General features: G+C 43.7%; 1 protein-coding gene across 3 annotated transcripts in view; it reads left to right on the forward strand.

Moving 5' to 3' along the window:
- Nucleotides 1-26904, forward strand: part of ptpn13 (protein tyrosine phosphatase non-receptor type 13) — a 256822-nt gene that overhangs the window by 176434 nt on the left and 53484 nt on the right. For all 3 annotated transcript variants that reach the window (XM_078214036.1, XM_078214044.1, XM_078214053.1), the window contains 5 exons: nucleotides 578-663; nucleotides 3908-4091; nucleotides 9919-10130; nucleotides 14177-14272; nucleotides 20692-21077. In XM_078214036.1, coding sequence (XP_078070162.1) covers nucleotides 578-663; nucleotides 3908-4091; nucleotides 9919-10130; nucleotides 14177-14272; nucleotides 20692-21077 — 964 coding nt within the window. The remainder of the gene's footprint in view (nucleotides 1-577; nucleotides 664-3907; nucleotides 4092-9918; nucleotides 10131-14176; nucleotides 14273-20691; nucleotides 21078-26904) is intronic.

A 26904-nucleotide genomic window follows, 5' to 3' on the forward strand; every position in this document is an offset into this window, starting at 1 on the left:
TCATCTAAATATCACCTATACAGAATAATCAACAAAACTCAGCGGGGTGTACATTTGTTTAGTTTTTTTCTTTTTTGAAATTTAAAGTACATTTCAAATATTTACGATGAAGCTATGTGGAACTTGCACCTGAAAATCGGATTTACCATCCCAGAAATTCCATCTGTAATGCTTGTCTAATGTCTCGCCAGTGAGAGCTGGCATGTGTTCTGTTGCAACCTTCTGAAAATCCCCGAACTATCACTAAGTAAAGTTAATCGATCCCTTCCTGTCGATTTGAAGCAGTTGCTGCTGGCTTGACCTTGCTGCACTGGCAACCCACTCCACCCTTACAAATGATCTCATTGCCTGGCAGTTTGAGACAGAGCCTGAACCTGTTTGCTCGGGCAGACTTTGTTAGTGTTCTGCCTTGTAGTAATTTAGGGACAATGATTCTAACGTCATTATCTTTTGCACGGGAAATCATTAGCTTCGGCACCAGTTCAGCAATCGCCCCTTGCTGGTACCCAGATCCAAGTTCAGATCCAAAGTGTTTTGATTATATCTTTTCCATAAACCTTTGCTGACTCATTGGCAGGTGACCGTGTTCTTTCTGTGAATGGAATCTGTCTGGAGGGTGCGACTCATAAACAGGCTGTGGAGACTCTGAGGAGCACAGGACAAGTATGTATACCCACCATTTCAGACACATTTCTAATCTGTAATTGTAAACAGAAAAGATAAAGTAAACTCACCAGGTTATTAGGCACTGTCTGGTTTTGTGGTCTGCTTGCAGCTTTATTTTCCTCACAGCATGGACAATCATTAGGACAAACTCACGTAAATTATAAAATTGTGTGTTCCCATTTGTAGTGGGAAGGGGAATGCTAGATGAGCATCTGGCTAAGAAACTTGCAAAGTAAATGAACCTACAATAAGTGTTGATGAAATATTATGCAGAACACTGACATTTCATGTGACTGGAACCATTGTGAAATGTTAATTGATCTTTGCAGGTATTATCTCTACTTACTTGCTTTTCTTGGGGAAAATTATGCATATTCTGTTTGAAGGGCTGCGAATTTTGGGTTTAAATCACCTTTTCTCATTCCGTACTTTATATTTCTGTTCATTTACATTAATGGCTGATATAGATTTCAAAAAGATTCTTCTGCACGTTGGCAATTTAACCAGGATTTAACTTGTATGCTTTCACCACACGTGGGCATCGCTGGCTAGGCCAGCACTTTTTGCCCATTTCTAATTGCCCTTGAAAAGGTGGTGATGAGCTGCCGCCTTAAATCATTGCAGTCCATATGGTGTAGGTACAGTGCTATTATGAAGTAAATTGTAAGCCATGTCAGCACAAATTCTGATATCTTTCGTTCTCTTTCTTTCTTATGTGTGTAGTGCTTTAAGTCACTATTCAATCACAGTCTGAGGTGTGAAAGCTTGTTTTAAAGTCCTCACTTAGTGACTTTGTAAAGTTCCTTGCCTCTTTGAACATTTTGCATTGTGTTCCAATGCAACTGAATATTTGGGCCAGAACTTCCATGAAATGACAATCAGAATCAGATTGCCACTCTGCTGATTTGATTTGATTTATTATTGTCACATGTATTAGAAAACCGTGAAAAGTATTGTTTCTTGCGTGCATTACAGACAAAACAATACTGTACATGGAGAAAGAAAAGAGAGAGCGCAGAATGTAATGTTACAGTCATAGGGTGTAGAGAAAGATCAAATTAATATGAGGTAGGTCCATTCAAAAGTCTAGCAGCAGGGAAGAAGCTGTTCATTTGTTTTATTAATTTGTGGGACATGGGCGTCACTGGCTGACTAGCATTTATTGCCCATCCCTAGTTGCTCGAGGGTAGTTGAGAGTAGTGGGTCTGGAGTCGCATGTCGGCCAGAGCGGGTAAGGACGGCAGATTTCCTTCCCTAAAGGACATTAGTGAGCCGGTTGGTATGTGTCCTCAGACTTTTGTATCTTTTTCCCAACGGAAGAAGGTGGAAGAGAGAATGTCTGGGGTGCGTGGGGTCCTTGATTATGCTAACTGCTTTTCTGAGGCAAAAGGTAATGTAGACAAAGTCAGTGGATGGGAGGCTGGTTTGCATGATGGACTGGGCTTTGTTCACTTGTAGTTTTTTGCAGTCTTGGGCAGACGAGGAGCCATACTAAGCTGTGATACAACCAGAAAGAATGCTTTCTATGGTGCATCTGTAAAAGTTGGTGAGAGTCGAAGCAGACATGTCAAATTTTCTTAGCCTTCTGAGAAAGTCTTTCTTAACTATAGCGGCGGCATGGAGGGACCAGGACAGATTGGTGATCTGGACTCCTAAAAACTTGTAGCTCTTGGCCACTTCTACTTTGTCCCCTGGTTTCCTGTGTCAAAATCTAGGCAATCCTTTCTCACCTGATCTTCTGACTCAGGTTGGGCGAGAAATTTGTGGGGCAATGTTCTCCTGTTGCTTTCAGTCGAGGGCTGCGCAGTTGGACATGAGGGTGTTCCCAGCTATAAATCGGGTAGCTTTAAAGGTTCAACCATTTCCAAGCCAGGGACAAAGGCTAATCAGGAAGGTAGTTAAAATTTGGGAGGGAGTGTGGATCAAACAGTTGGAGTGGGAGGAGGGGGTGGGGCAATTGGGAAGGTCTGGTAGGGTCTGGGGTGCATTTGGGGGATGGGAAATCCCAGGATTCGGAAGGGGTGGTAGGCCTCCCTTGAGTTCAGTAGTTGGGGAGTAGGGAGCATCCCCTGGGGATTGAAGCCAGTGATAAGTAGGTTTGTACGGTAAGTTGGTAAGATTGAGGGAAGGGGGTCTGTTGGGGAAGAGCATTAACTTGGGTTGGTCAGTTGGAGAGTAGTCAGTGGGGATAGAAGTGTGATGGTCAGTGTGGTTGATCAGACGGGTCTGTTGGATGGGTGGGGTGTAGGAGTGGAGGTTGGGTCATCATTCGTTGGAGTCAGGTGATCATTTGGGGTGGGGTAGGATGGTCAGTGGGGAGATGGAGTGGTCAATGTTGGGGGTCAGGTAGTCAGTGGCAGTGTCAGTCGAGTTTGATCGAATGACAAGTTGGGGGAAGGTCAGGTGGTGAGTGGAGGTGTGTGTTTTGGTGGCCATTTGGTGGGTGGGGCTGGGGTATGGGGTAGGTGCTAGTCAGGAGCTGGGGGTTGAGTGGTCAATAGGATCTTTCTTGTCAGGGGGACACATTCGGCAGAGTTCCCTTGTGGATCAGGCAGGGTCCTGTGCAGGTTGGGATGTGACTAGTGGGGGATTGGGGGGTAATCAGGGGTCCCATGGGAGTGTGAGCAGTCATGGGTGTCCTTTGAGTTCGGTGGGGTGTAGTGAGGAGGTGGGGACCAGACAGAGGTCCTGTGTGGAGTCCGGGGAGGTCAATACAACAGTTACCAAAAGCTAGAAGTAGTCTTACTACTTCTGACTTTTTCTGAGTAACTTGCTGTAAGACGGTCAGAACCATCTGAGGTTTGCAATTTAAATCATGTTTCTGGTTACTTCCCAGTGCAGCCTGTCAGAAGTTTGAACTTCCCAGCCATTTGCCGTACCTGGGAACACCTAGGATGGGGGGATTGGGGGTGTTTCCCCAGTGCACTTTTGGGGTATCCTGCAGATGCACTTCTCTGGAGCTCGGAATTTACAGACCAAATTCTAAATTTGCCGAATCCATACTTTTTACATGTTTGTCAAAGTGAATATATTTCCAGCTGTTTAAAAGAAATTAACATTACTGATCATTTGTAAAGTGACTTAGGCACAAAGTGAAGATGGAAGCAAACCCTTTACCAGAGAGAATGACAAAATTTCAAACATTTCAGTTGTTTTGTTATGGGAACACTCACTGCATACATGAGTGCGTTGTAAATTAAATGTTAAGTCACAAATGTATCAAGCAAATTCTTCTTTCCAGGTTGTTCATCTGTTATTAGAGAAGGGGCAGCTTCCTGCAGCCAGTGTTCACGCTCCTGTCACTCCACAGTGCACACCTCCATGTGCAGCCAATCAAAGTGCACCGTGTGAATCACCTGACAAAAAAGAGCTAGGCTCAAAACCCGTGCCATCAACTGCCAAAGATTACACTTCTGACAATGACGGTAAGGAACTGTGATGTTTAAAATTGTTGAGACGTAGCTGTGCTGTAAAGGAGCATTTGCAGACATGGCTGATGGTTCAGCTACTTAAGGCAGTGAGCAGTTAAATTTTAAAAAGCAATAATGGTCTCCGAGCTCTTCTCCAGGAGTAGCAGAAAACGGCATACGTGACAGATATCAGTTGATAACACGAGTGAAAACCAGGCTGAATATAGAAAGCTCAGCGGGAAAGTGAAAAAAGTAATAAGGGAAGCAGAGACAGTATGAGGAGAGACTGGAAGCTAACATAAAATAAATTTTTTAAATCTTCTATATACAAGGAGAAGTACAGCAGAGGAACAGGTCCTTGGGCCTTCCAAGCCTGTGCCGATTGTGATGCCCTAACTAAACTGAAGAAAAAACCTTCTGCCCTTACCTGGTCTGTATCCCCCTATTCCCTCCCTATTCATGTACCCATCCAGATGCCTCTTAAATGTTGCTAATATGCCTGCTTCCACCATCACCTTTGGTAGTGCATTCCAGGCACCCACCACTCTCTGCAAGGAAAACTTCCCTGCACATCTCCCTGAAACTTTCCCCCCACCTCACCTTGAACCTGTGCTCCCTTGAAATTGACACTTCCACCCTTGGAAAAAGCCTCTGATTATCCACCACATCTATGCCTCTCATAATTTTGTAGACCTCTATCAGGTCTCCCCGCAGCCACCGTCTTTCCAATGAAAATAACCCTGGTTTATTCAATCTCTCCTCATAGCGAAAACCCTCGAGACCAGGGATCATCCTCGTGAACCTTCTTTGCACTCTCTCCAAAGCTTCCACATCCTTCTGGTAGTGTGGTGACCAGAACTGTACGCAATACTCCAAATGCGGCCGAACCAAAGTTTTATATTGCTACAACATTTTTTTCCCAACTCTTGTATTCAATGCCCTGGCTGATGAAAGCAAGCATGCCATCTGCTTTCTTAATCACCTTGGCCACCTGTGTTGCCACTTTTGGGGAACTGTGAATCTGCACGTCCAGATCCCTCTATATGTTAATGTTCCGAAGGATTCTGCCATTTACAGTAAAATTCACACCTAAATTTGATCCTCCAAAATGCATCACTGCGCATTTGTCCAGATTGACCTCCATCTGCCATTTCTGTGCCCAAGTCTCCAATCTATCTATATCCTGTTGTATCCCCTGACAATCCCCAGCACTATCAGCAACTCCACCAATCCCCCCCACATTTTCCTTCAGATCATTTATATACACTGCAAACAACATAGGTCCCAAAACTGATCCCTGTGGAACACCACTACCTGCAGATCTCCATTCTGAAAAATATCCTTCCACTGCTACTCTCTGTCTCCTATAACCAAGCCAGCTCTGTATCCATCTAGCCAGCCAACCCTGAATCCCATGTGATTATAGTTTTTGTATCAGTCTACCATGTGGGACCTTGTCTGTATCCCTTGTCTTGCATTTGGAATACTGCGCCCAGTTCTGGTCGCCACACTACCAGAAGGACGTGGAGGCATTAGAGAGAGTGCAGAGGAGGTTTACCAGGATGTTGCCTGGTATGGAAGGGCTTAGTTATGAGGACAGATTGGGTAAACTGGGGTTGTTCTCACTGGAAAGACGGAGGATGAGGGGTGACCTAATAGAGGTGTGTAAAATTATGAAAGGTGAAAGGTGGGAAGCTTTTTCCCAGGTCGGTGGTGACGTTCACGAGGGGTCATAGGTTCAAGGTGAGGGAGGGGGAAGTTTAACACGGATATTAGAAGGACGTATTTTACACAGGGTGGTGGAGGCCTGGAATGCGCTGCCGGGCAAGGTGGTGGAGGCGGACACACTGGGAACGTTTAAGACTTATCTAGATAGCCACATGAATGGAGGGATACAAAAGAATGGTCTAGTTTGGACCAGGGAGCGGCGCGAGCTTGGAGGGCCGAAGGGCCTGTTCCTGTGCTGTATTGTTCTTTTGTTTGTCAAACACCTTATTAAAGTCCATATAAACTACATCCACAGCCCTTCCCTCATCAGTTATCTTCGTCACCTCTTCCAAAAAATCAAGTTAGTGAGATATGACCTTCTCATTTCAAAACCATGCTACTTGTCACTAACTAGTCCATTTTCTTCCAAATGTGCATATATTCTGTCCCTCAGTATCTTCTCCAAAAGCTTTCCCACTACTGACATCAGGCTCACCGGTCTACAATTTCCTGGATTATTCCTGCTTCCTTTCTTAAACATTGGCTATTCTCCAATCCTCTGGAACCACACCTGTGGTCAAAGTGGATGTAAAGAAATCTGTTAAGGCCCCAGCTATTTATTCCCTTGCCTCCCGCAGTAACCTGGGATCGATCCCATCCGGCCCCAGGAACTTGTCTACTTTAATGCCTCCTTCGATATCTTGACATTTTCTAGAATGTTCACATACCTATGCTTGACCTCAACCTCTATCATGTCCTTCTCCATCGTGAATACTGATGCAAAGTACTCATCAAGGATCTCACAACTTCCTATGGCTCCATGCATAACTTCCCTCCATTGTCCTTGAGTGGGCCTACTTATTCTCTTGCTACCCTCTTGTTCCTCATGTAAGGGTGATATGGTGGCACAGTGGTCAGCACTGCTGCTTCACAGTGCCAGATACCTGGGTTCGATTCCAACCTTGGATCACTGTCTGTCTGTTTGGAGTTTGTACGTTCTCCCCATGTCTGCGTGGGTTTCCTCCGGGTGCTCCAGTTTCCTCCCACAGTCCAAAGATGTGCAGGTTAGGTTCATTGGCCATGCTAAATTACCCCTTAGTCTCAGGGAAATTAGCAGGGTACATACGTGGGGTTACATAGATAGGGCTATCCCCCCTCAACAGTAACCAAAACAGTATATTTGTTTGAGAGGGAAATAGCTACAGGAGATTCCTGCCTTACCTGTCTGTCTCTTCTGGTGTTCACCAATCTACACCAGGGTGCCTGGACCTGGGTGTGACCACTTCCCTGAAGCTAGAGTCTATCACACACACTGCCCCCTGTATGCTCTGCAGTGTGTCCAGCTGCTGCTCCAACTGAACCACGCTGTCTGTGAGGAGCTGCAGCTGGTCACACTTCCCACAGACATAGTCACCAGGGACACTAGAAAGCTCCCTGATCTCCCACATCTGGCAGGAGGAGCATATCACTGCCCTAACTGCCATTTCTGCTCTTGTACACTTAAGAAAGATGTAAGAATAAGAATCTGACCTTACTTTTAATTTGCTTGTCCCCCTCACAGTGCCTTTTGTTTTTGGTTAGAGGAGGAGGGAGTCGGCTTCTCCCAGAATCCTCCTCTGCCGCCTCCTGCTTGTCACTGGAGGGGTTCTTCCTCTACCCACAGTACAGTCGAGGTGACTGAGTTGACTTCTCCTAGAATCATCCTCTGCTAGAATATGTACAGAAATCATAAAAGGACAGTAAAAGAGGGGTGGGATTATTAGAAAATAAAAAGAGGGTTTGTGCATGGAGGCAGGGGGCATGGCTGAGTATTAAATGTGCACTTCACATCTGTCTTTACAGAGGAAGAAGATTGTACCTAAGTTGTAGGCCAGAAATTACTCTCTAATCTCCCCATATTGTGGTATTTTGGGCAGAGGCAGTGTGAAATTGCAGGGCAGGAACGAGATTTCTTTCATATTCCCGTCCTGACCTCGTAATGATTTTACGCTGGGCCGGGCAGAGACTCAGACGGGAAGCCTGCCCTTGCCCCAAATAATGGCCACTTGAGGACTGCTTCCCACCCAGTCTCAAGATGTAAGGATAAATCCATCAACTACAGGCTAGCCAGTTTAACCTCGGTGCTGTAAAAGCTTTGAGAAATGATAACAGTATCTTGGACAAATGTGGAATAATTAAGTAGAGCCAGCATGGATTTGTTAAAAGGCAAATCATGTTTAATGAACTTGATGAGAGACCCTGTGCTCCCCCGGGAGAACATCTCCAAATGGAGATGCCATAATGTTTGTATTGCATATATGGACTTTGAAAGGACATTCATTAAAGTACCACATTGATGATGAAGTTGTTGATGTGTTGATGAAATTGTCTTGTTAATAAAATTGAAGTTCATGGAATAAAAGGATAGTAACAGCAGGGATATAAAACAGTGCAAGTAAAGAGCTATGTTGGCATCACGAGCTAGGCTGACATTTATTGCCCCGTCCTTAATTGCCATTGAGAAGTGGTGAATGACTGCCTTTTGGACAAGTGTGGTGTTCCTCTGGGTTTAGTACCAGGACTTTTGCAGTCTGTGATGTACAATTGTGATGATGCTGTGCTTTTTGCTATATTTTGTGTTTAAGGTGGGGTTGCTTTAAGAGGCAGTGTTTGTTCCAAGAGGTGATTTGTCTGGTAAGAATGCAGGTTGATAATTGGTTTTAGCTAAGGACTGTTACTTGGTAGAGTTAATGGATCTTTCGTTTATTTAATTCCCCCTGGGGTTTTAGAGTAGAGTTTTGATTAGGTTGATTGACAGGGATGGAGTCACGTGCTTAAGAATTGTATCTTGTCATGTTTATATATTGTTCAATTGTTAAAAGTTAAGCTAATTCTAAGATAATTCAATTTAATTATGATTAAATTGTGGTGTTAAATTTTCTTTTGATAAAAGGACCTTGGATTGTCAGTAGAATTATGCCTGGAGTGAAACACCCTGTCCTCACATTAATGCCAAAATAGTTGGGGTCTAGTCTGACTTCAAAATATATCTTGGGGTTTCTGATCTGGTATCCAAACACACTAATGAGTTGGACATGGGAGTTCAGGACACAATTTCAAAATTTCCATTTGGCATGTAATTTGAAAATGTGATAAACAGTGAGGAAGATGGTGGAATGTTTGGACAAATGGGAGCTGAAATTCAACGCACAAATATGTAAGGTGATGCATTGTGGAAGGAAGAACAAGGAGACACAATTCAAGTTAAATGGTGCCATTTTAAAGTAAGTGCAAGAACAGATAGACCAGAGACTGTGCACAATGGAAGGTGGCAGGGCAGGCTAATCAAAGCAGCTCATGAAAACATTTGTAATCCTGGGTTTTATAACTAGAGGTGTAGAGTGCAAAAGCCAGGAAATTTCACTAAACTCTGAAATAAAACACCAGCTCGGTGGAGTGTTGTTTGCAATTCTCAACACTACACTTTAGGAAGGATATGAAGGATTCAGAGGGGGTACAGAAAACATTTATTTAAATGTTTCTCGACGCTGAGGCATTCATTACATTTAGAGCAAAGGAGATTTGACAGAGGTGTGTGAAATCATGAAAGATGTAAAATATATGAGGGGGATCTGTTTCCCATGGCTGAAGGGTAGATCCACATTTCCACTCCATCTGACGAAGGAGCAGTGCTCCGAAAGCTTATGGTATTTGCTACCAAATAGACCTGTTGGACTTTAACCTGGTGTTGTGAGACTTCTTACTGTGAAGGGTAGATCATCAGAGCTTACAGATGTATGGTGATTGGCAAAAGCAGTAGATGCAACATGAAGGGGAAATTTTACACATTGGTTGTTTAGAATTTGGAATAATTGGGTTGAAGATGCAGGTGCAAATGTAGCCTTCTAAAGGAACTTGGATAAATACCTGAAGTGAAACAATTGCAATGATGTGGGGAAATAATAGAGGAATTGAACTAGCTGAATTGCTCTTCAAAAGAGCCTGTGCAGACTCGATGGCAGAATGACCTCCTGTGCTCTATTGTTCTTTAATTCTGTGAATATAGTTCAGCCCTTTTAGAATGCGGATTTACCCTGTGAACTAATTTTTCAAATCCATTTTAAATAAAAAATTACTTTTCATCCATCTTTTGCAGGTAACATATTTAAGGTGAAGTTAATAAAAAACTCCTCTGGACTGGGTTTCAGTTTTGCTGAAGGCAGTGACTTGGATCCTGAATGCTGCGAAAATGTAGTAAAAATAAAGAAACTGTTTCCTGGGCAACCAGCAGCAGAATGTGGGAAGATTAATGTTGGGGATATCATACTGCAAGTGAATGACGTTCCTTTGAAAGGGCTGTCAAAGCAGGTATGTTAAAACTGGAAATAATTTCGGTCAGATATTATATAAACAGATTGACTTTTGAATAATGTAAATAATTTAATGCTGTTCGGGTGTGTTTTCAATAGGGAAGTGGAAGTACCTAATTTATAAACTGATGATGTGGAATTCACCTGGATACAAAAATCAGTGAAAGACGTGTGAACAGAAGCAAAACTTGACAATTTAATTTTATAATTGAAAGCATTATCATGCTGGTGTCATTTGTATTTAAAGCAGGGTGTATGTTTATGATATGTAGTTAGTAGAATTCATCACTTTTACATGGTATTGCAGTAAAAGTGTGACAAAAGTTTGTCATTAAGCCTGCTGACAAAGGTGGCACTGTTGTTGTTCATTGAACTTTACTGAGGCTGAATTCCAGGGCCTGAATTTGTTACCCTTTGGGTTTGCGCACTCGATGGGCCTGGACGCGGTGGACCCCAGATTACAATTGCACGCTGGCTGGCCGATCAACATCCATCCAGTGTGAGGTGTGCTCTGTGAAAGGCTGAGTACCGCCGGGGAGGGCAGGAAGAGGGTGGGCGCCAAAGAAAAGGGAGGTTGCAGGCTAATGTTTCTAATGTACTCCCTCACGGGAACAGCCACTGAGGAGCTGTCTCAGGGTGCTGCTGACCTGTGAAAATAAATATCTATGTCAAAACTATGTCACCAGTGTCTGAGCAGCACAATCATACACAGACCCCAGTCCCCAGACACATTTGTTAATTTTATTTGAGCCCTGATTTTCATCCTGCCCTGGATCAAGGTTGCAGCTACAATGAAAATGTAAAGGCTGCCTGGCCAGTCGCCCCACCCACTAATCATAAAGGCAGACAGGCCGTGTAAATTGCGTTGAATTAACCCCTTAATGGGCTAAATAGCCAGCTTGATTTTCGATGTGCGTGCTTCTGAATCTCACGCATGCCCATCGACCAAAATATTGCATGGGTGTGTGATAACGGGGGTGATGTGCGCCTGATTTCTTCCATGATTTTACATGCTTCCAGGTTGGGCATGCATTCGCCCATTCAATGTAAAATTCTGGCCCAACTCTCTGACGCCGCCACCTACCTCCCCATGGGCTGTAACCTGAATGTCAGACGATGTTTCCCAGACCACATTTCTGCAGCATTCAGGATCAATGTCGTTGCGTTCAGCAAAGCTAAAACCTAAATCAGAGGAACTTTTTTTTATTAGTTTCAGCTGAGTTTATCTCCTCTGGAAACTTTCCCATCCCACCCCATGACTTTCAAGTTCATAGACACCACCAACCCCTCGCAACCTGCTTCTACTTCCTTCCCAAAACCTGCAAATAGAACTTCCTGATAAACCCATGTTTTCAGTTTTTCTTGCCACATTGAACTTATTTCTTCTCGCCTCTGCCGCCCCTTGTCCAGTCTTTTCCAATCTACATTCAATACTCTTCTGACACTGTCACTACATTAGTAGCTTGTATTTCCTGACCCTAACTACCTCTTTTTCACCATGGGAATTCAATTCTTGATATACACTGCAGAGAACAGCTACACATTGGGGAACCACTTTATTGAACACCTCTATTCAGCCTGTGAATGTATTCCTGAGCTTCTAGTTATTTTATTTTTTAATTCTGTGTCCCACTTCCACTCTTACCCCCTCTGCCTTGATCCCCTACGCTGTTTCATTGAAGCTCAACACATCGTCGTGGAAAATCATTTCAATTTTCTATTAGACACTTTCCCAGCCCTCATCAGTCCTCTGCTCCAGCCCCAACTACACTTCCTGATGTCAGAGGCACAGAAGTGGCCAGTCATAAGAACATAAGAAATAGGAGCAGGAGTAGGCCATCGAGCCCCTCGAGCCTGCCCCGCCATTCAATAAGATCATGGCTGATCTGACGTGGATCAGTACCACTTACCCGCCTGATCCCCATAACCCTTAATTCCCTTACCGCTCAGGAATCCATCCATCCGCGCTTTAAACATATTCAGCGAGGTAGCCTCCACCACCTCAGTGGGCAGAGAATTCCAGAGATTCACCACCCTCTGGGAGAAGAAGTTCCTCCTCAACTCTGTCTTAAACCGACCCCCCTTTATTTTGAGGCTGTGTCCTCTAGTTTTAACTTCCTTACTAAGTGGAAAGAATCTCTCCGCCTCCACCCTATCCAGCCCCCGCATTATCTTATAAGTCTCCATAAGATCCCCCCTCATCCTTCTAAACTCCAACGAGTACAAACCCAATCTCCTCAGCCTCTCCTCATAATCCAAACCCCTCATCTCCGGTATCAACCTGGTGAACCTTCTCTGCACTCCCTCCAATGCCAATATATCCTTCCTCATATAAGGGGACCAATACTGCACACAGTATTCCAGCTGCGGCCTCACCAATGCCCTGTACAGGTGCATCAAGACATCCCTGCTTTTATATTCTATCCCCCTCGCAATATAGGCCAACATCCCATTTGCCTTCTTGATCACCTGTTGTACCTGCAGACTGGGCTTTTGCGTCTCATGCACAAGGACCCCCAGGTCCCTTTGCACAGTCACCAATCTTTAGTTCTGATGTGGCCAAAACCAGCAAAATCACCATCCTTCGTCAATAGCAACTCCTAATTCAAAATTATTCTAAAGGTTAAAGATCACACAGGGTCAGCTTCCACATGTATGCTAATTGCACCCAGCCCTCACCACCATTTCTATTTATCATTCAACTGCTTCCGTGCTGCCAGATATTTTACCTGATGTCAAGCCTTCCATCACTGAAATCTTTCATGTCTTTTTCCCTTCCAGACAACTATACTAGTACCTTCCATGTTTAAACTCCAAAGTGTCTGAAACTCAAGCTCATATTATGTCCTACAGTAACTCCTATTCATCTGCCATCCAAATTCCCACAAATATACATGATCTCCTCATCCCTCATTAGGTTGAATTAAAAAATCTTGTAAATCACCTCATGATGTTGCTCTATCTTATGTCTGGAAGCACCTCCAGTGTAATGAGCCTTTCCAAACACTCCTTATTCCCATTGCCTTGAATCATCTTTCTAGAGTTCCCTTCCAGGAACTCTATACCTTTTTTCTTATATTTCAGTTATCCTTTCAAAACCCATATTTTCATCAAGCTTTCTATCACTGCTATTCCTGGTTTAGCATCCAGTTCAATTTCTTATGCCCATCTGTAAAACACCATTACACATCCCTCCTGTTAAATATGCTGTGCAAACATAAATTGTGTCACTAATGTATTCTATCTTCTGCTGCAAGTAGAACTTCTATTTTAACAGTGTCCCAGTTCAAAGATAGCAAAAGTAGCTTCTTTAAAAAAAATTCCCTTCAAATATGATTGGTAATCTAAATAGGAAATGTAAGTCTCTAAGATGAAACAAGTTATAAAATATGCTCGCCCAGCCTCCTTGTCTCATTTGGTCAGTTTTTAGTTGAGTACTTTAGTCGAGCTGTGGTAATGTCATTCTCTGTTCTTTTAAAAGAAAATATGATTCATGGGAGAAAATGAATGACTGCAATATAATGACTGGGTTCAGATGATTAGAAATGCATCTAACTTCTTCTAAGTTAGAACAGGCCCATAACTTCTATATCTTCAGAGTTCTGGAATGTATAAATGCTTATATTGAGGACTGAACGTGCATGTTGTGTTTGAACTTGTGTGTCTGATCCAAGATTATTAGTAGCATAGGCATTGTGTCATTTTATGTGGTGAGCTCCAGTAAGTTCCTAATCTCTGGAATAACTGCGAGAGGGCAAGAAGAAATCATGTGAAGCTGGGGCAGTTTAAAACAGGGTCTAGTTTAAAGGTTTAAGCTCGAGGGTTTACGATACTATCCTTTTCCATCGGGATGAAAGTCTCTGCCAGTTAGTTGCTGCAAGAGATCTTTAAGAAATTGATCTTATGCCCAGTAAAATACAACCTGTTCAAGGTGCTCTTGAAGCTAAGTTGTGTTATTATGCAGGATAACGGAACATTAACATTTCTCAACTTGATGACCACACATTTGGTCCTATTGACTTTAATGTTTTCCTCTTTCTGCAGGAAATAGTATCTGTTCTCAGACGGACATCTCAAGAGGTCACTCTATTACTTTGCAGACCTGAATCTGGTGTGTCACCAGATATTGATTCCCCTTTGGTGAGTTCCACTGTTAGAGCTTCATGATTGTCAATTGGAGAACTGATCATCCAGAACTCTACTGCCCAGATCCTATCCAGTATCCAGTCCTGCTCACCTACCACTCCTGTCCTCACTGATTTTCATTGCTTCCTGGTCCCTAAGCATTTCAAGTTCAAAATTAAATTGCTTTTTGGCTTCTCTTCTTCTTATAATTTAACTCCAAACTCTACAACCCTGACTCCCACCCCACAATGCCCTAAAAACTTGGTGTTCCTTTGTCTCTGACTTTTACACCCAGTAAGAGTTTTAACACCAGGTTAAAGTCCAACAGGTTTATTTGGTAGCAAATGCCATTAGCTTTCGGAGCGCTGCTCCTTCGTCAGATGGAGTGGAAATCTGCTCTCAAACAGGGCACAGAGACACAAAATCAAGTAACAGAATACTGATTAGAATGTGAATCTCTACAGCCAACCAGGTCTTAAAGATACAGACAATGTGAGTGGAGGGAGCATTAAGCACAGGTTAAAAAGATGTTTATTGTCTCCAGACAGGACAGCCAGTGAGATTCTGCAAGTCCAGGAGGCAAGCTGTGGGGGTTACTGATAGTGTGACATAAACCCAACATCCGCATTTGCTACCAAATAAACCTGTTGGACTTTAACCTGGTGTTGTTAAAATTCTTACTGTGTTTACCCCAGTCCAACGTCGGCATCTCCACTTCTTGTACACCCCCAGCCTTTGTCTCACCATTTGTGGCTGTGCCTTCGGCTGTCTAGGTCCCAACTCTGGAGTTCCCTTCCTAAACCTCTGTGACTTGCCTCCTTTAAGGCCCGCCTTAAAGCATAAATTTTAAACCAAACTTCCTAATATCTCCTTCAGCTCAACATCCGTTTTTGACTGATTAAGTTTCAATGATGCACCTTGGGAAGATTTTCTATATGAGCGTGCCTACATTAAATTAATTATTTTCTGGTTCTCTTATAGACATATGCATCCTTCTGCATATGCCTATAAGAAAACGAGCCTTTTTAAACTCCCCTCACCAAAATTGGTTGGCCCTGAGAAATCTTGCGCTAATGCTCAAGAGTCCTGGTTTAGGGATCACCTGCACAACCAAAAAGGGAAGCATCTTTGCTGAATGTGGAGCTCAGAGGAGGAGGAGAAGCAGGAGGTGTTCCTCCACACACATTTCCCCTCAACCCCCCCCCATTGAAGGAACTGACCCTAACTCCCAATCTCCGTCAAACCTCGATTTCCCCAATGATTCCTCAATCTGAGCCATTTAAACGGGGACTGCGACCATGGCAAGCAGTGGCTCAATATTGCATTCCTGTGTAAGCTTTAAATATTTGGACCTTATAAATATGTCTCAACTTTCATGTTGGGGTAAAAGCAAAATACTGTGGATGCTGGAAAAAAAACTGAAATAAAACAGAAAATGCTGGATAAACTCTGTCTGGCAGCATCTGAGGAGAAAAACAGAGTTTTTTGAGTCCAAATGACCCTTCTACAGAACTGAAGAAAGGTAGAAATGTAAGAAATTATATAGCAGGAGAGGTGGATGGAGGCAGAATAGAAGGATAGGCATAGACCAGGGCAGAGGAGAGATTGGCAAAGATGTCATGGACATAAGGCAAAGGGAAGTGTTAATGGTGCCATTAAGGGATGATATCTGGCAAAAGATAAGATGGCCGAATGTGTTAATGGGAGCAAAACTGAACAAGGGACATGTGGCCATGTGGAGGATAGGTGGTGTTATGTTGAGTCAGACCAAGGGAACTGACCCAACAAACAACATAACTACAAAAGGCGGGGATCAAGCTGGAGTGGAAAGGTCACAGTCTAAAGTTGTTGAACTCAGTGTTGATTCCAGGAGGTTGTAATGTGCCGAATCATAAGATGAGGTGTTGTTCTTTCAGTTTGTGTTGGGCATCACTGGGCATTGCAGCAGGCCAAGAATGGACATGTGGGTGTGAAAACAAGATTTTAAGTTGTAATGGCAAATGACTAGAAGGTTGGGGTCATGCTTGCATGCTTATTTAATAGTTTTAATCCCTCTGCTATTGAGAGGGATATTTGGAGGAAAGGGAGAGCAATGTTATAGCATTATCCATCTAATACTTTGGTAAATTCCAAAAGAAAATATGATTTTTGCTAAAATTAAGTAGCTTATTAGACTTTGATTCCTTTTGGAGATCAGTATAAAATCTAGACAACAAACAGTATATTGATTTCACAACTATGCTTGTGCCTGGAAAAAATAATTTTGCTATCGGGCCCATTAGCATTTATTACTTTAAACTATCTTTTAAAAAGGGTATACCATTCAAATCTTTTCAGTCTAATGATAAAAACACAATTTAGAAAGTCCAGCACATGTTTCTGCATGCTTCATAGTTCCTTTGTAGCACTGAATCATTGCTAACCACAGAGCACTTCAAAAGGCTTTACAGTTCACAAATGGTTTGTGCTTCATTTATATGGCAATTCCAAAGGAATTACATTCCGTTTAATGAGGAATAATAGTCTTGCTAAGTTTTATTTGGAAGCCCTGTGCTAAACATGGAATTGTATTTGCTTTGTGGACATTGTGCTTCACTGCTGAACACCAGCTTTTCATTGCTCTAACATGCAATTTGTTGAAACAATGATATTCAGGTTGTGCTTGAGATAGGATTCCATTTTAATGAACTGTTTTGCTTGCCTAGGCATTTGGCGTGACAGTGCTCGCCTCAGCAGTTCCACGTAATGTTCAATTAAAATAGAATATGTATTTTTTTTCCTTTTTTTGTCAAAGGTTAGAAATTAGCAAAGTAATGAAAAATGTCAGTTAGAAAGGAAGAAAAATGGGGAAAAGACAACAGGAGGGCATGAGAAGTAGGAATAGGCTGAAACAATACCCAATGCAGTCAGTCCAACTTGAATGCAACTTCCCTTCCTCAACTTTTCTGTATCTCTGGGAATGGGACTTCAATTAATATGCACTATCGACTCAATGACTCCCATAGCTACCTCCACTAGACCCCTGACACTCTGATTCCTGTAAGGGCTTCATTTTATTCTCCAGTTTCTCTTGCTTCCATCAATGATGATGCAACCTTCCATTCTGGAGCTTCTGATAGGTCTTCCTATTCTCTCAAAAAAGCTTTCCCCCCAGAATGTTTGGCAGAGTGCTCAGCCCTGACTGTCCCATTTCCTATACTAATGCTCTCACTCCTCTTCTCCCACCCTGCCCACCTCCCTGAACCACAATAGAGTTTCTCTTGTCCTCACCTTCCACCCACCAGCTTCCTTATGCAATGGATCATTCTTCATCCCATCTTATCCAACTTAATGTCACCAGCAAATGCATCTACCTACCCCTTCCCTTGCAGCATTCCACAGCGACCATTCCCTATCCAACACCCTGATCCACTTCTCAATTACCCCCAACAATCCCCTCCCATTCCCACAGCATCTTTCCATGTAAACACATAAGGTGCAACTTCCTCAACCACTGTTCCAATGGAGCTTAAGGAACAGCACATCATCTTTTGATTAGGTGTTTTACAACCTCCTAGTCTCAATATTGCATTCAACAATTTCAATCCATTACCTCGCCCTCATTTTGTTTCCTTTTTCTTCACTGGTTTGATTTTGCTTTAGTTTTACTCCATTTTTTGCTTTTGTACAATGTCTGTTCTTCATTCTGCAATTCACACCTCCTTTAGACATGTATCCTTTGTTTCCGTACTCATCTCATTATCACTCCCTTTGATCTTGCACCACCCAACCCCTTTAATATTTAATCTCTCCTGCCTTTCACCCTATCACAGGGTTTCCTGTTTGTTCTTTTTCTGATCTTTTCCCCTTTCACTTCCTTAAATCCCACCAAATCCTTAACTTTTCCCAGTTCCAATGTAAGGCCATTAACCCAAAGTGTGAATTCTAGTTTCTCTCTCCAGAGATGCTTTAAAGTTTATTTATTAGTCACAAATAAGGCTTACATTAACACTGCAACGAAGTTACTGTGAAATTCCCCTAGTCGCCACACTCCGGCGCCTGTTCAGGTCAGTGCACCTAACCAGCACGTCTTTCAGACTGTGGGAGGAAATCGGAGCACCCGGAGGAAACCCTCGCAGACACGGGTGAAGGTGCAGACTCTGCATGGACAGTGACCCAAGCCGGGAATTGAACCCGGATCCCTGGCGCTGTGAGGCAGCAGCACTAACTCCTGTGTCACTGTGCTGCTCCTACCAGGCTTGCTGAGTATTAAAATTTCCAACATGCAGCAACTGCAATATTTTTTTCAATGCAAATTTCTGAGGAGAAATTGGAGTTCCAGACAAACCAGCAGCAGCCAGCAATGTTTCTGTATTAAGCTTTGGCATGCAATCAGTTTTCTTCATGAATGGTAGACATTTTTTCTTTGAATGTATGGGTTCCTAGGCCCTGATGGTTACAGGGAATTAGGATGAGTGTGCAGTAGCATGGACAAAATCCAGCAAGACTGAGGGTGTCATCAGATTTAAGGGTAATTATTCTTTTACTGTTCAATTTCTCATCCAACAATGGCCATGCTGCTGGGTTGGAGGTCGCAGCCAAGAATCCTCATAGGGAAAGTCCCTAGTAGTTGAGGGAGGGAGTGAGCAATTTGATCTTGGTAGGGAAGAGAGGAGCAGCGATTGGGAGGGAGAGAGCATGAGGGATTGGGGCTGATGGGGGTGGGGAGAAAGGGAAAGAAAATGGTAATTGGCAACCACCAATTGGGGCTGGAGGAGGGAGCTCGGTGACCATGGCAGTAGAAAGAGAGAAGCGACAATTGACAGAGGGGGAGGCCAAAGGTTTGCCTTAAACATCTGGAGGGGTCAATTCTGCTCCTCTTGGTCCACAAGGAGTGCTGTAAAAGGCATGTATCTTCTTCAGGCAACTTCCGTCTCCGTTTTACTGCCTGGTAACTTGAGCTGTGAGTAAACTGGGGTCAAAGGTGAAACCAAGAGAGAAAATGCTGAAAAATCTCAGCAGGTCTGCCAGCATCTGTAAGGAGAGAAAAGAGCTGACGTTTCGAGTCCAGTTGACCCTTTGTCAAAGCTCAAGCTTTTCTCTCCTTACAGATGCTGCCAGACCTGCTGAGATTGTCCAGCATTTTCTCCTTTGGTTTCAGATTCCAGCATCCGCAGTAATTTGCTTTTATCCATATTATATGAGGCCTAATGTGATCTGATGAAAGATTAATTCAATCTGAAATATTGGCCTGAATCTTCCGAGCAAGGGCAAAGCTGTGTATGTTGTCACTGGGTGTGAAAATTTTCCCAACCTGACACTACCGCACATTTCTTCTGAGATCGTCCAGTCCCTGAAATGTGTAGCGCAGCATCCACTGCAGAACTGTATCGGGCCAGAGTAGAGTCAGGGGAACAGAGGACGAACCCCATTTAACAGCACTGGCAGCTGTATTCTGTAAAGTTCAGTGCTTTAATGAATGTTAGTGAATGACGGGTAGGAGATGAGTGGGTAGTTGAGTACCTGAATGGGTACGTGAAGCAGGGTGGGAGAAGAGGAGTGAGAGCATTAGTTCATTCAGGTCGGAGGGTGGTTAGATCAGGAGGCAGTTGGGGCGGGGCTGATCATTTCAGATCAGGAGCAATAGTCGAGTCCAGTGAGGGGGTTCTTAGTTTGGGTTGCAGGGTAGTCAGGTAGGGTAGGTGGTTGAGTCAGATTGGGGGAGGATAGGTGGGAGGTTGTCATATTGTAATTGGGTTCACATCAGGGGTGGGTAGGTTAGTATCATCTGGTTGGGGGTACCATAGGGTCTGCTCAGGGTTCTTAGCTGGGTAGTCACGGAGGTGATTTGGGTGTCATTGCCCAGGTATTAAACTCTAACATTCCCTGGTAACTATCAAGGTAAGTTTTCTGGATCTGCCCAAGCCTTCAACTCTAGCTTAAAGTAAAAGACTTGCTTGCAAGTTCCCAGGCAGCAGGGGAGTTGCCCATCAGAAGTTTAGACTTCCTGGCCAATTTCTATGCAAGTCCTGCAGGGGGCTGACAGCATCTTCCATTGTTCGTCTCAGCTCCAGAGGCCAGAAGATTTGGGCCATTTACTCTGTGTCTCTCCACAGATGTTGCCTGACCTGCTGAATAATTCCAGCATTTTTTAAATTTATATTTCCGATTTCGAGCATCCACATTATTTTGCTTTTGCCTCATAAGCAGTCTGAAAAGATCTAATGCTTGTAGTTAAGTGGCTTTCTCTACAATTGTATTCATGAAGCATTTGAAATTTTAAGAAAATAATTTTCTGCAGTAGATGTGCCTTAAATATAATCATGTTGATGGTAAAAATTATCAAGAGAATGCAATCCCTTAAAGACAAAGCTTCAGATTGTGCAAAAGTTGAGAAAATGATTTTAAAAGTCTATCCATGTACTTGACTAAAGGGCAGTCTGTGCTTCTTACAGAGTGTAGATGATTCCCAGACCAAAAATAAATATGGATCTAAATCACAACAACAGTGCTTGGACAGCTCGCTGATACCTGGAAAGATGAATAACAGCACTGCGGATGAAGATGATGTGGAAGTTGAAAATGAATTTCAAAATCCAAGATTGAAGTCTCCTTCTAGAAGGGATAGCTATAGTGACAGCTCAGATTGTGGTGATGTTGATAAGCATTCCAGGTTGAAAGATGATGCGAGTCACAACAAAGCAATCGCCGTTTGCCAAATATTCGGAGGTTCAATATCTTTCTCCGGCAACCAGTATGAAAGACCATGCAGCCAGGAAGAAAACATCCAAAATGTTTACTTTTCTCCACAAAATTCTTCTAAACATGAGCTAATCAACAGGTTTGTTTATTAACATTGAATTCACCATTTATCCCCCCCAACATTCTCTGCTTCATGTTTTAAATGGTCAGTGTATGTGATCAAATAAAAAGCGTCAGGAGTTTAACATTTCTGTAATTATAAAGATCTAAATTCCATGCAAGAACAGAAATAACAACTTAAATTTATGTAACACATTTAATGTGGTAAAAGGCCCATCCATTTCACAAGAACATGGTCAAAGAACAATCCATAGCCAAATCTCTCAGACATTAGGATAGATGACCAAACACTTGGTCGAAAGGGTAGTTTTTAAGGTGTGCCCTAAAGAAGGAAAGAGAAATAGAGAGGAGTTTAGGTAGACAATACCAGAACTTAGGGTCTCCAATGGTGGAGCAGTTAAAATCAGGGGTACATAAGAAGCCAAAATTGGAGAATCATTTTTTGTTTTTTCATGGGGTGTGACTGTCACTGACAAGGCCAACATTTATTGCCGATACCAAATTGCCCCTGAGAAGGTGGTAGTGAGCCGTCATCTTCTTTAACTGCTGCAGTCCATTAAGTGTAGATACATCTACAGTGCTGTTAGGAAGGGTGTTCTGAGTTTTTTGACCCAGTGGCAGTGAAGGAATGGTGGTGATGGTCCAAATCAGCTTGCTGTGTGGCTTGATGGGCTTGATGCTGGATGTGTCCTCCTAGATGGTATAGTCTATTCATTTTGGAAGGTACTATTGATAGGAATGTGGCAAATTGTCACAGTGAATCTTATGTTTGGTACACAGTGCTATCACTGTCCACCAGTGGTGGAGGGAGTGAATATTTAAAGGTGCTGGAGGGGTGATCAAGTTGTCTTCCTTGTCCTGGATAGTGTTGAACTTGAGTATTGTTGGAACTGCAACCACCCAAGCCAGCGGAGAGTATCCAGCAAACTCCTGATTTGTGGCTTGTAGATGGTGGACAGGCTTTGGGTGTGAGGAGGTGAGTTACTCTCCAGAGAATTCCTAGCCTTTGACATGTTCTTGGAGCCACAGAATTTAAACAGTTCCGATTCTGGTCAATGGCAACCTCACGCATGTTGAAGATGGGGGATTCGGCAATGCTGGTGTCATGGAATGTCAAGGAGAAATAACTAGAATCTGTCTCATTGCAGATGGGCATTGCCTGGCACGAGTGTGGCTTGGCTATTACTTGCCACTCATCAACCCAAGCCTGAATGTGGTCATTGGTCACTGACACTTAATTTGATTTGATTTATTATTGTCACATGTATTAGTATACAGTGAAAAGTACTGTTTCTTGCGCGCTATACAGACAAAGCATACCGTTCATAGAAAAGGAAACACGAGAGTACAGAATGTAGTGTTACAGTCATAGCTAGGGGAGAGAAAGATGTAGAGAAAGATCAACTTAATGCGAGGCAGGTCCATTCAAAGGTCTGATGGCAGCAGGGAAGAAGCTGTTCTTGAGTCAGTTGGTACGTGACCTCAGACTTTTGTATCTTTTTCCCGACAGGAGAAGGTGGAAGGTAGAATGTCCGGTGTGCGTGGGGTCCTAATTATGCTGGCTGCTTTGCCGCAGCAGTGGGAAGTGTAGACAGAGTCAATGGATGGGAAGCTGGTTTGCGAGATGGATTGGGCTACATTCACGACGTTTTGTAGTTTCTTGCAGTCTTGGGCAGAGCAGGAACCATACCAAGCTGTGATACAACCAGAAAGAATGTACAAGTTGGTGAGAGTCGTAGCTGACATAGAACATAGAACATAGAACATAGAAAGCCACAGCACAAACAGGCCCTTCGGCCCACAAGTTGCGCCGATCACATCCCCACCTCTAGGCCTATCTATAGCCCTCAATCCCATTAAATCCCATGTACTCATCCAGAAGTCTCTTAAAAGACCCCAACGAGTTTGCCTCCACCACCACCGACGTCAGCCGATTCCACTCACCCACCACCCTCTGAGTGAAAAACTTACCCCTGACATCCCCCCTGTACCTACCCCCCAGCACCTTAAACCTGTGTCCTCTCGTAGCAACCATTTCAGCCCTTGGAAATAGCCTCTGAGAGTCCACCCTATCCAGACCCCTCAACATCTTGTAAACCTCTATCAGGTCACCTCTCATCCTTCGTCTCTCCAGGGAGAAGAGACCAAGCTCCCTCAACCTATCCTCATAAGGCATGCCCCCCAATCCAGGCAACATCCTTGTAAATCTCCTCTGCACCCTTTCAATGGCTTCAACATCTTTCCTGTAATGAGGTGACCAGAACTGCACGCAGTACTCCAAGTGGGGTCTAACCAGGGTCCTATAAAGCTGCAGCATTATCTCCCGACTCCTAAACTCAATCCCTCGATTAATGAAGGCTAGTACGCCATACGCCTTCTTGACCGCATCCTCCACCTGCGAGGCCGATTTAAGAGTCCTATGGACCCGGACCCCAAGGTCCTTCTGATCCTCTACACTGCTAAGAATGGTACCCTTCATTTTATACTGCTGCTCCATCCCATTGGATCTGCCAAAATGGATCACTACACACTTATCCAGGTTGAAGTCCATCTGCCACTTCTCCGCCCAGTCTTGCATTCTATCTATGTCTCGCTGCAACTTCTGACATCCCTCCAAACTATCCACAACACCACCTACCTTGGTGTCGTCAGCAAACTTACCAACCCATCCCTCCACTTCCTCATCCAAATTTCTTTAGTCTTTTGAGAAAGTAGAGGCGTTGATGGGCTTTCTTAACTATAGTGTCAGCATGGGGGTACTAGGACAGGTTGTTGGTGATCTGGACACCTAAAAGCTTGAAGCTTTCGACCATTTCTACTTCGTCCATGTAGATGTAGACGGGCAGGTTCTCCACTACGCTTCCTGAAGTTGATGACAATTTATTTTGTTTTGTTGACATTGAGGTAGAGATTATTGTTGCCGCACCAGTTCACCAGATTCTCTGTCTCATTCCTGTACTCTGTCTCATCATTGTTTGAGATTCGACCCACTACGGTGGTGTCGTCAGCAAACCTGAAAATCAAGTTGCAGGGGAATTTGGCCACGCAATCATAGGTGTATAAGGAGTATATTAAGGCGTTGAGAACACAGCCTTGTGCGGCATCAGTGTTGAGGATGATCATGGAGGAGGTGTTGTTGCCTATCCTTACTGAATGTGGTCTGTGGATTAGGAAGTTCAGGATCCAGTCGCAGAAGGAGGAGCTGAAGCCCAGGCCACAGAGTTTGGAAATGAATTTCGTAGGAATAATGGTGTTGAAGGCTGAGCTGTAGTCAACAAATAGGAGTCTGACATAGGTGTCCTTGTTATCTAGGTGTTCCAGGGTTGAGTGCAGGGCCAGGGAGATGGCGTCTGCTGTGGACCTATTTTGGTGGTAGGCAAACTGTAGTGGATGCAGGCAGTCCGGGAGGCTGGAATTGATTTGTGCCATGACTAACCTTTCAAAGCACTTCATAATGGTGGATGTCAGAGCCACCAGACGATAGTCATTAAGGCATGCTGCTTGGCTTTTCTTTGGTACTGGGATGATAGTCGTCTTGAAGCAGATAGGGACCTCAGATTGTTGTAAATAGATGTTGAAGATGTCTGCGAATGCCCCAGCCAGCTGATACGCGCAGGATCTGAGTGCTCATCCAGGTACCCCATTCAGGCCAATCGCTTTCCGAGGGTTGACCTTAAAGAAGGCTGCTCTGACATTGGCAATGGTGACCTCATACAGGTTCACCCGAGGCTTCCAAGGTGGAGGACGTGCTGTCGCTGACCTCTTGCTCAAACGGGCGTAGAATGCTTTGAACTCATCAGGGATGGGTGCGTTGGAGCCCGTGATTTTGCATGCCTTCATCTTGTAGCCTGTTATGTCTTGCAGACCTTGCCATAGTAGGCGGTGGTCCATGTGGCTAGCCTGGGAGTCTGGCTTGGTCCGGTATTGTCTTTTTGTCATCTTTGGATCTCCTTAGATCGTATCTAGATTTCTTGTATAGGTCAACGTCGCCTGACTTGAACGCCTCAGACCTAGACTTCAGCAAGCAGTGGATATCCCTGTTCATCCATGGTTTCTGGTTGGGAAACACGTGGATTGGCTTCTTAAGTATCTGAGGAGTTGCAAGTCGTGCTAAAAGCTGTAGAATCATCAGCGAACTTCTGACCTTATGATGGAGGGAAGGTCATTGATGAAACAACTGAAGACTAGGCTTAGGATGCTCTTCTGAGGAACTCATGGAAAAATAGGAGCAAGAGTAGGCCATTCAGCTCTTTGAGCTTGCTCCACCATTCATTATGATCATGGCTGATCACCCAACACAATAACCTGATCCAGCCTTCCTCCCTTATCTTTTTATCCGCTTTGCCCCAAGAGCTATATCTAACTCTTTCTTGAAAACATAGCATGTTTTGGCCTCAATTGTTTTCTAAGGTAACGAATTTCATAGGCTCACCTCTCTCTTTACTTCAATCCTAAATGGTCTGCCGCATATCCTTAGATTATGACCTGGATATGTTCTGGATGCCACCACCATTAGAAACATTCTTCCTGCATCTACCCTATCTAGTCTTGTTAGAATTTTATAGGTTTCTACAAGATTCTCCCTCGTTCTTCTGAACTCCAGCAAATATAATCCTAATCGACTCAATATCGTCTCGTACCTCAGTACTGCCATTCCAGAAATCAGTCTGGTAAACCTTCACTGCACTCCAAGTATAGCAAGAACATCCTTCCTCCGATAAGGAGATCAAAACTGCATACACTATTCCAGATGTGGCCTCACCAAGGCTCTACCGTTTCAGCAAGTTATCCCTGCTCCTGTACCCGAATCCTCTCACTATGAAGGCCAACATCCTATTTGTCGTCTTTACCTACTGCTGCACCTGCATGCTTACCTTCAGCATTCCCCTCTCAATTTATAGCTATTCATCTGCCTTCCTGTTTTTGCTACCAAAGTGGATAACCTCACATTTATCCAAATTATAATGCATATGTCATGCATTTGCCCACTCAACTTGTCCAGATCACACTGAAGTATCTCTGCAACCTCCTCATAGCTCACCCTCCCACCCAGCTTTGTGTCATCTGCAAATTTGGTGATATTACATTTGGTTCCCTCATCTAAATTATTAATATATGTTATGAATAGCTGGGATCCTAACACTGATGCTTGCAGCATTGCACTAGTCATGCCAGCCATTTGGAAAAAGACCCTTTTATTCCTACTCTTTGTTTCCTGCCAGTCCTTTTCTATCCATTTCAATATATTACTCCTATTTTAATTTCATACGATAATCTCTTTTGTGGGACTTTGTCGAGAGCCTTCTGAAAGTCCAAATAAACCGCATCCATTGGCTTCCCCATCATGAAATCTACCAGTTCCGCAAAGAATTCCAGTAGATCTGTCCAGCATGATTTGCCTTTCATGAATCCATGCTGACTCTGTCCAATTCTATCACTGTTTTCAGCGATTGCAGGGTTGTCCTGGGGCTGAGATGATTGATCTCCAACAACCACAACTATCTTCTTTTTGTACTAGGTCTAACTTCCCACCCGATTCCCATTGACTCCAGCTTTGCTAGGGATTCTTGACGCCATACTCCGTCAAATGCTGACTTGATGTCAGGGGCATTTATTCTCACTTCACCTCTAGAATTCAGCTCTTTTGTCCAAAGCTGTAATGAGGTCTGAAGTTGAGTGGCCCTGGCAGAGCCCAAACTGAGTGCCAATGAAAAGGTTACTGCTATGTATGTGCTGCTTGATTGCATTGTCAGCAAAGCTTCCAATGCTTTACTGACAACTGAAAGTAGATTGATGGGATGGTAATTGCTTGGATTGGGCTTGTCCTGCTTCTTGTGTTCAGGACT

Source organism: Mustelus asterias, chromosome 1, assembly GCF_964213995.1.
Source record: "Mustelus asterias chromosome 1, sMusAst1.hap1.1, whole genome shotgun sequence".
NCBI lineage: Eukaryota > Metazoa > Chordata > Chondrichthyes > Carcharhiniformes > Triakidae > Mustelus > Mustelus asterias.